We start from the raw sequence: 9,531 nt of genomic DNA on the forward strand, positions 1-9,531 counted from the left end.
ACTGAGTCTGTGAGCCCGGAGTCCGCGCTCGGCAAGAGGGGACGTGCGCCGGGAAGCCCGGCGCTGCAACGAGCGAGGAGCTCCCCCTTGCCGAGACTCCAGGAACTGCAACTAGCGTGTCGCTCCCCCTTGCCGAGACTCCAGGAAAGCCAGCAGTGACGATCCCAGCTCGGCCCAAAAACGAAATACATAAGTAAATCTTTAGAAACAAAACGAAAGACCGTACAGTCAGATTTCTGGGATGGAGAGGAGATTCTTCACTTTATGATTCATCAGTGGAAACAGAAAGGTTTTGCACCTAAATCCATACAGGTCTACGAAGCAACAGCTCCATCCCCAGAGCACTTGTTTCTAAGAGTCCCTCCTCCCCCTGGCCCTCTCCTGGTACGCATCCCACCTGACCTGCTGCCCCCAAGCAGGGCTCTGTGGGGGGCGGGCATTTGGGTTGGCTGCTCATCTGGCTGGGAAGGTGGCCTGAGTCTCTAAGATGGACCAACCGGTGGGACCAGGAACCCCATCAAGGAGCACTGGAGAGCTGGATTTTGAGTCTGCAAACCTAAACACCTCTGGCTCTGGGGCAGAGGAGCTGGGGAAAGCACATCTGTGGCCAGTGGGTCCACACTCATAACGGCAGTCCCCTCCCTGTACACACACACACACACACACACTCATAACGGCAGTCCCCTCCCCGTACACACACACACACACACACACACACTCACATACTCACACACACACACTCACACACACACACAGAACCTAAGAAGGAAATCTTGGAAGACACGAGCAAGTGCAAAATCGCAAAGAGGCTCTGGCCCCCCGTTCATGAGGGGCGTCCATCCGTCACACAGAAAGCAGGTGGGTCAGAAGCCGGGTTAGGAGGGCCGGTCCACTCCAAACTGGAGGGTGAACTCTTGGGCCTTCTGGTCAAACAGCTCTGGGTCCTGCATCAGCTGCTCCGCGAGCTCTAGTCGAACGGGCTCTCCCGGCTCCGGCTGATTCACCAGCACGTTGAGGGCCTCCAGGACTGGGGAGAGAAGTCAGATCAGGACATCAGGAGGGAGAGAAAAAACTCCTGGGAAGGAAGCGATGCTGCCCACTCCCAGATCCTCCCGGAACCCACACCAACCCACGCCTTAGGACGGCTCTACTAGGATTTGCTCTCTACGAGCAAATCAGATGTCACTCAGGGTCCCCGATGACGGCGTCCAAAGCTCTCACAAGCAGTTATCTCAGTGCTTTTCAACCTGTGTTCCATGGTGTCACAGAAGCTGTCCACGTGGTGTCACAAGGGTCGCGAGGGTCGGTGAAATCAATGCAGTCTATGAGTTCTGTTCCCTTTTCAGCCAAAACTCTGCTTTTGTTGCGTCTGACTCTCTGAGACCCTGAGGACTGCAGCACGCAGGCGCCTCTGTCTTCCACCATCTCCAGAAGTTTGCTCAAATTCATGTCCATGGAGGTGGTAACAGGATTCCAAAATTTTTTATTTGGGGAAAAAAGTGTTCCGAGGCTCAAGACTGGAAACCACTCCTGCCTTGTGGCTCGAAATCTTTCACGGGTGACTTTGGGAACCAGGCGAAGGCAGTGCCCCCCCTTGTGCCCATAGGCATGCACACAAGTGTGTGGCCCTGGGCTCAGGGCACTCTGCAGAGCACTGGTGCTCACCAAGGACCACGCGTCTGCCTCTCCCCAGCACTCGTTTCCAGGGTTAAGAACTCCCGAGCTGATCCAGAGGTGGGTGGGATATTTTTTAAAAGCATTTATTTATTTATTTGGCCTCCCTGGGTCTTCATTATGGATCTTTAGTTGCAGCCTGTGGGATCTAGTCCCCTGATCAGGGATCAAATCTAGGACCCCTGCATTGGGAGTGTGGAGTCTTAGCCACTAGACCACCAGGGAAGCCCCCAGAAACAGGACTGATCACATATTGATTACGTTCGTGACTAGGGCCACAGTGCCTGACATGTAGCTGCCAGCCATGTGTGGTCATCTTGATTTAAATTAATTGAAATTCACGACAATTAGGAATGCAGTTCATAGTCACAACAGCCACACTTCAAGTGCTTGAAAGCTACATGGGGCCAGTGTCTGTGGCATTAGACAGGGCCGCTATGGACCGACTCCATCACCGAAGAAAGTTCTGCTGAGCTGCGCGGTTCAGAGCCGGCCAAGGGAGGTCTCGAATCCCAGCTCTGCCGTCTGCCAGCTCAGGTAAGAGCTCAGCTCTCACACGCGCGTGTCCTGATGGGGCCGACGAGAGCACTATTTCAAGGGGCTTCTAGGGGGACTGAATGAGGCTGGTGTGTTAAAAATGGCTGGTTGCCCTGGGTTAGAAAGTTCAGGTTCTCAGTGGTGCAGGGACGTATGTGAGACCAAGTCCTCAAGGGCCACCCAGCTCCATTTTTATATTTCTAAATTATGATTAATCCAGTATAATTCCAATTTGTCATCCATGGATGTATACCAAAAATACCATATGGAAGAAAAAAGTGACTTTTTATGCTGGAGAGGGTGGGTGGAAGAGAAAACCCTCCTACTTTGTTGGTGGGATATGTAAATTGGTGAAGCCACTATGGAAACCAGTATGAAGTTCCTTAAAAAACTAAAAGTAGAGTTGCCGAACGATCCAGCAATCGCACCCCTGAGCATATTCCCAGAGAAAACACTAATTCAAAAAGCTACACACACCCCAATGTCCGCGGCAGCATTACTTACAAGAGACAAGACATGAGTGCAACCTCATATCAAGTGAAAGAAGTCAGGCAGAGAAGGACAAATACCGTACAATATCCCTTACATGTGGAATCGTAAAAAGATACAAGTGAACTCACTTACAAAGCAGAAACAGACTCACAGACCTAGGGGAAGCAGGAGAGGAGGGCGACACCAGGAGTTAGAGGTGGGCAGATTTGAACTGCTGTATGTAAAGATAATCAGCAAGGCCCTGCTGTGTCGCCCGGGAAACTACTCCGTACCTGGGGTAAACGCAGTGGGAAGGAGTATGGAAGGAATACACATACACGTGGATACCCGGATCACTTTGCTGTGTACCACTAAACCAACCCGACATTGTAAATGAACCGTAAAAGTCGAGTGAAGTCGCTCAGTCGTGTCCGACTCTTTGTGACCCCGTGGACTATATTAGCCTGCCAGGCTCCTCTGTCCATGGGGTTTTCCAGGCAAGAATACGGGAGTGGGTAGCCATTTCCTTCCCTCAAAATTAACTGTACTTCAGTTAAAAAAAAAAGTGAACTAAAAAGACACGGTGTGAAGCTTTCAGCGCAGTGTCAGAGTGCCTACTGAAGCGACGTGCGTCATCATTAGGCCCGCCCCTTCGGACCTTGCTTCCATCACCAGTCCCATCCACAGCTGGGGATTGTTTCTGCTTTGGCTCTGGCCCTTCGTTCTTTCTGGAGTTATTTCCCCACTGATCTCCAGTTGCATGCTGGGCACCTACCCACCTGGGACATTCCTCTTTCAGTGCCCTATCTTTTTGCCTTTTCATACTGTTCATGGGGTTCTCAAGGCAAGAATACTGAAGTGGTTTGCCATTCCCTTCTCCAGTGGACCACATTCTGTCAGACCTCTCCACCATGACCCATCCGTCTTGGGTGGCCTCACACGGCATGGCTTAGTTTCATTGAGTCAAACAAGGGAATTCAGCGAATTCAGTCACTTAGTCATGTCCGACTCTTTGAAGCCCCATGGACTGTAGCCCGCCAGGCTCCTCCGTCCATGGAATTTTCCAAGCAAGGATAGTGAAGTGGGCAGCCATTCCCTTCTCCAGGGGATCTTCCTGACCCAGGGATCAAACCCGGGTCTCCTGCGCTGCGGGCAGATTCTTTACCTTCTGAGCCCCAGGGAAGCCCTAGTAGGTTCTTGCCTGGGAAACTCCATGGACAGAGCAGCCTGGGGGCTACAGTTCCTGGGGTCACAAAGTCCGACATAACTTAGCGACTGAACGACAGTAAACAGGAGCAACCGACACAAAAGGGGTCCCGTGACTCCCCCCGACCCCGATTCGGTCCGGGGCCCCGTCCAGGTGGGACCCAGCCCACCTTGGCAGGTCTTGGTGCTGGCTTTCCAGTTCTTCTTGTTGATGAGGGGCAGGCACACCCTCCCGTCCCTGTCCACGTTGGGGTGGTAGATCCTGGTGGTGAATTTCACCGTGGGGGGCTGGAACGGGTACTCCCTGGGGAAGCTGATGCACAGCCTGAAGGCCTTGAGGTTGTAGGGCGGCCTCTCCTGTGTGAGAGAAGGCGTCACGCTCTGGGCAGAGGCACAGCTGCCCTCCTCCCCCCAGGACCTGGGCCTGGTTTCCCCCTCCCTGCCCCGCCTCAGCGTCCCAGGCTTCCTCTGCTCCACTCCGAGGAAGGACCGCAAATGCGGACACAGACGGCACGTGCATTCACTTAGCAACTGGACTGTGGGTCAGAGCGCCCTGGCCTGGCACTCGCACGAGTCAGATCCTGGCTTCTGCTGTGCACCCGAGGGCCGGCTGCCTCCCACCCCTAAGCCTCAGGTTCCTCCCTTGAAAAATGGGTGCAGTTTGACTGGAGACATCCTCAGGACCACCTTAGCTTCTCTTTATTATATCGGTAATTAACATCTTTCCAGTTTTATTGAAAAATAACTGATGCACATCACTAAGCTTAAGGCGTTGAGCTTGATGGTTAGACTCACATATGCTGTGAAAGAATTACCACAATAGGTTCAGCTGACACCCATCTTCTCATATAAAAAAATAAAGAGAAAGAATAAGGAAAAAAAAAATTTCTCCTCGTGGTGAGAGCTTTTAGGATTTACTTTCTTGACCATTTTTCTAGGACTTGTCTGGTGGCCCAGTGGTTAGGAATCTGCCTGCAGACATGGGTTCGATCCCTGGTCCAGAAAGATCCCATATGTCCCACAGCAACTAAGCCCATGAAAGAGAAGTTGCTCAGTCGTCTCTGACTGTGTGATCCCATGGACTGTAGCCCAGCAGGCTCCTCCATCCATGGGATTTCCGGGGCAAGAATACTCGAGTGGGTTGCCATTTCCTTCTCCAGAGGATCTTCCTGACCCAGGGATCAAACCTGGGTCTCCCGAATTGCAGGCAGACGCTTTACTGTCTGAGCCACCAGGGAAGTCAACTAAGCCCGGGTGCCACAAGTACTGAGTCTGTGCTCTAGAGCCCGGGAGCTGCATATACCGAAGCCCTCTCGCCCTAGAGCCGTGCTCCACAAGAGAAGCCGCTGCCGTGGGAAGCCTGAACACTGCAACCGGAGAGTAGCCGGCGCTCACTGCAACTAGGGAAAAGCCTCTGCAGCGACAGAGACCCAGCAGAGCAAAAACACAGCTAAGACAGTACATACTATTATGGGTATTTTACCATCTTAAAACAATTCGGAACTGGAGTGCCTAAGCGTTGCCAGGAGCCAGCAGAAGACCCTCTGCTACTGCTGCTGCTGAGTCGCCTCAGTCGTGTCCGACCCTGTGCGACCCCAGAGACGGCAGCCCCCCAGGCTCCCCGTCCCTGGGGTTCTCCAGGCAAGAACACTGGAGTGGGCTGCCATTTCCTTCTCCAATGCATGGAAGTGAAAAGTGAAAGTGAAGTCGCCCAGTCACGTCCGACTCTTAGCGACCCCATGGACCGCAGCCTTCCAGGGTCCTCCGTCCATTGGATCTTTAGTAACTGGAAGGCTTTCCTGCACCTGTTCTGTGCTGCCTGCTGCTAAGGCCTTGACACGCATTAGCCCATGCAGCAGGGTGGGAGTTATGTGGACTTTGGGCCCCGTGGCTGGAGTGTGAGCCGTGGCTCTGTCAACCCCATGCCTGTGCGACCTTAGGCGAGCAGCCGAACATCTCTGTGCTCTCCTTACAGAAAGAGTCACAGCCTCCTCCACAGGGCTTGCGCGACAATTAAATGAGTCGATTCACTTTTCTTTTCAGGTAGTGAAGATTGCACCAGCTTTTTTTTTTTTTTTTTCACTATTTATTTATGTATTTGGCTGCACTGAGTCTTAGTTGCAACATGTGGAATCTAGTTACCTGACCAGGGATGGAACCCAGGTGCCCTGTGCTGGAAGCACAGAGTCTTGGCCGCCAGGCCCCCAGGAAGTCCTGTGCTAATTCACATCAGGGATCTAGAATATGGCCAGGCACATGGCAAGCACTCCATATGTGTCAGCTATTAGGGTGCGTATTTTGAGAACGCATAGTATTAGCATCAGGATTTCCAGATGAAACAAGTTCAGTGCACACAAGTAACCTGCCCAGGGTCACAGCAACAGTGCCCAATGGGGACTCAGCACGGTCGACTGGACTGTTCCACAGGGGAGCAGTAATCCACACCCCTAGTGGGGGGACCCCGGGGCTCGGATAACCCCAGCACAGCTCACAGGGGCCTCCAGGCTGCTGCGAAAGCTCCAAACCCTTTCAGAACCTTCGTGGCAGAGAAGGCAGGAGAATGGCCGTCAGGACAACATATGTGGGACTTCCCCGGTGACCTGGTGGCTAAGACTCCGTGCTCCCAAGGCAGGGGGCCCGCGTTCAATCCCCGGCCAGGGAGCCGGATCCCACAGGCCGCAACTAAGACCCGGCGCAGCCAAATAAATAAACCTTTTGAAAAAAGAATGACATACGCGAGTTCAGAGTCAAGGTTTTAAGAAATTTCCTCTTCCTGAGCAGAAGGCAGAAAGGAAGCTGTGGTAGTCATGGGTGTGTCCGAGCAAATGCTGGGCAGATAAAAGAACATGTGTTCTCGATAACGTGCAGAGGCTGGGGCTGGGACACAGACACAAGACCAAGGGTGAGGCCTCAGCAAAGGGGGGGCTCTAGGGTGCCCGGGCTTCAGCAGTCGTGGCAGGTGGGCTCCGGCATTGCGGGCCCAGGCTCTGGACCACAGGCTCCACGGAGTGGCACACGGGCTTGGTTGCTCTGGGCGTGTGGGATCTTCCCGGGTCGGGGATTGAACCCATGTCTCCTGCACTGGCGGGCGGATTCTTTACCACTTAGTCAACAAGAAAGCCTTTTGTTGTTGTTGTTTTTGATGCTCTTTGTCTGCCGAAGCTTCCATGATGGGCTCGGTAGCTACTGGCTTGAAGAAGGAGTCTCCGACTAAGCCCAAAAGCCTTTTAGTCTCTTCATCAGTTGGCCTGGACCTCAGAAGCAATCAATGTAGAGAGAGACAGCCCCCTCTGCCAATGATCACCTCCAGTGAAAAAAGGATTCTATGACTCCCCTGATGGGCTAGTGCCTAGGACTCCACCTGCCAGGGCAGGGCACACGGGTTCCTCACTGGCCCGGGAAGATCCCACATACTGTGGGGCAGCTAAGGCGGTGTGCTGGTTATTGAGCCCGTGCTCCAAAACAGAGAAGCCACCCCAGTGAGAAGCCTCGGCACCCAACTAGAGACTGGGGCCCAGTCGCCACAACTAGAGAGAGCCCACGTGCAGCAACGAAGTCCCGGTGCAGCCAAAAATAAGAAGAAAGGACTCTCAGGCAGGAAAGTCCTTGCCCAGTCTAGCCCTCGCTGCCCCGGCCCCTGCCCTAAGTGGTCCAGTCCCAGCAGGGCCCCGCAGACACTCACAGGCAGCAGAAGCGCGTGCCACACCAGCACGTTGTCCTCCTCGCTGCACAGGTTCCGCAGGTACTTGGGAAGCTCCTTCTGCAAGTCTTCCAGCTCCTGCAGGGGCACAGAGCAGGCAGCTGGCCGAGTCTAACCTCCTCCGGCACCCTCCCCCCGCCCCGCACAGCAGACCGTCCCCAGTTCCAAGCAGGACAGAAGCCGGCATTCACTGCGCACTCAGTGTGTCCGGCTGGGTGCTCAGGGCCTTAAGTGGATCGCCGGGTCTTTAGCTTCACTCCAGCTCTGTAGGTACCAGGTGGAGGCTGATGCAAATCACCAGGTCTAGATATTATAACCTGGGAGTAAACCTCTTGGGGCTTCCCTGGCGGCTCAGTGGTAAAGAATCAGCCTTGGAATGCAAGGGACACCAGTTCGATCCCTGGGTGGGAAAGGTCCTCTGGAGAAAGAAATGGCCACCCGCTCCACTATTCTTGCCTGGAGAATCCCATGGACAGAGGAGCCTGGCAGGATACAGTCCACGGGGTCGCAAAGAGTCGGACACGACTGAGCGACTAAATAACAGCAACGCAGCTCTCTGAGGAGCCTGTCCTCCAGAAACGGAGGCGCTTCCCGTCTGTCCTCTGGTTCTCCTCCTAGGGAGCCACGACGCCCTGCCTCCCTCTACCCACTGGTGAGCAGGATGGCGATGCGCCCTCACCGTGCCCGGGCGGGGCGGGGGGCGGCAGAGACGTCAGCCTGCCCCAGAGCAGGCCTGGGGAGGGGCACCGCTCAGGCAGACCGCACCAGAGGAGAATGCCACGCGGCGAGCAGGGAAACCGGGGGACGAGCGAGGGCGGGCGCGCCTTCCCAGGAGGGCGGCCCGTCCCCTGAGCACCACCGGGCTCTCCCAACGGCGTCTGCCACGGACCTGCCACTAGGGCCCGGGCCCGCCCTCGAGAGCTTCACTGGAGAGGTGGAAGGAGGACGCTGTGATTCTGTGAATAAAGTGTGGACACATAACAGGAGCGGAAAGGAAACGGCGGTCGCTCGTGAAAGACGCCGGGACTCTTGGCCTCCGGAGGAGACGAGTTCAATCCCGGGCCTGTGACGAAGCTTGATTGCGAAGAGCTTTTGTGTCATGACGTTTTATTAAAGCATAAAGAGAGAAAGCTTCTGACATAGACATCAGAAGAAGGCAGAAAGAGCGCCACCCTGCTAGCCTTTATATACTATCAGCAGGCTGCTAACTGGGAACAGGAGATGTCTCAAACCTCAGAGCAGCACCAGGCCCCTCACCCGCAGCATGCCTTCTGAGACGACCCTGGCACCAGGTGAGTCATCCCGGGCCATAAAGCGATTGACATGGATGCTGAAGAAAGACAGGTTTCAAGGAAATTCATAGTTGCATTAACATCGATGAGGAGAGCAATGTATGAGTAAAACATACAGGTTTGTTGAGCCCTTAACCGGTCTGAGTCTTAAACTGAACCGACTTGAAGAAAGAGTCCAGGGTAAATGCATAGCTCATTAACATAGCTTAAGACAAACATTTCCATAAGAAAACTCAAGGTTTGGGAAAAGTTAACTTCAGGTGGAGCCAGGGGTCGTCTTGGCAACACAGAATTTTAAGAAAAACCTCCTTTTAAATTGAGAGAAGGGAAAATATAGAGAAGAATATAGAGAAGGGAAAAAAAATCTCACACTTGTTTGTTTCCTACTGCCGCTTAAGAGAGAGCTAAAAAATGTCTGACACTTGCAGCCTGTCTCCTCCGTTTGGAGACCCCTGGCCTTCCTGCCTGTTACCCTCTCAAAAGGAGAAGAGAGGAGAGGGGAGGGGAGGGGAGCAGGAGAGCTTCACAGGGGTGACTCTGGGCTGGGCCCTGCAGTATGAACAGCAGTCTGGCAGGCAGCTGGCGGAGCCCCAGGGAAGAGGGCCCAGTTAGAGCAGACGTGTACAGCGTGTCCCGTGCAAAGTTCACAGC

The 9,531-nt window shown here is 54.0% G+C and overlaps 1 protein-coding gene across 1 annotated transcript; it reads right to left on the bottom strand.

Annotated features, from left to right (window-relative positions):
* Nucleotides 1-233: 233 nt before the first annotated feature.
* Nucleotides 234-8,899, bottom strand: UBE2L6 (ubiquitin conjugating enzyme E2 L6). Its single transcript, XM_040257732.1, has 4 exons — nt 8,846-8,899; nt 7,571-7,699; nt 4,059-4,245; nt 234-1,027 (listed from the first exon to the last, which is right to left on the bottom strand). The coding sequence occupies exons 1-4, from the start codon at nt 8,897-8,899 to the stop codon at nt 876-878; spliced, it is 522 nt and encodes a 173-aa protein (XP_040113666.1). The 3' UTR covers nt 234-875.
* Between the last annotated feature and the right edge of the window lie 632 nt (nt 8,900-9,531).

The sequence above is a fragment of the Oryx dammah genome, unplaced genomic scaffold, assembly GCF_014754425.2.
Source record: "Oryx dammah isolate SB20612 unplaced genomic scaffold, SCBI_Odam_1.1 HiC_scaffold_17, whole genome shotgun sequence".
Classification (NCBI taxonomy): Eukaryota; Metazoa; Chordata; class Mammalia; order Artiodactyla; family Bovidae; genus Oryx; species Oryx dammah.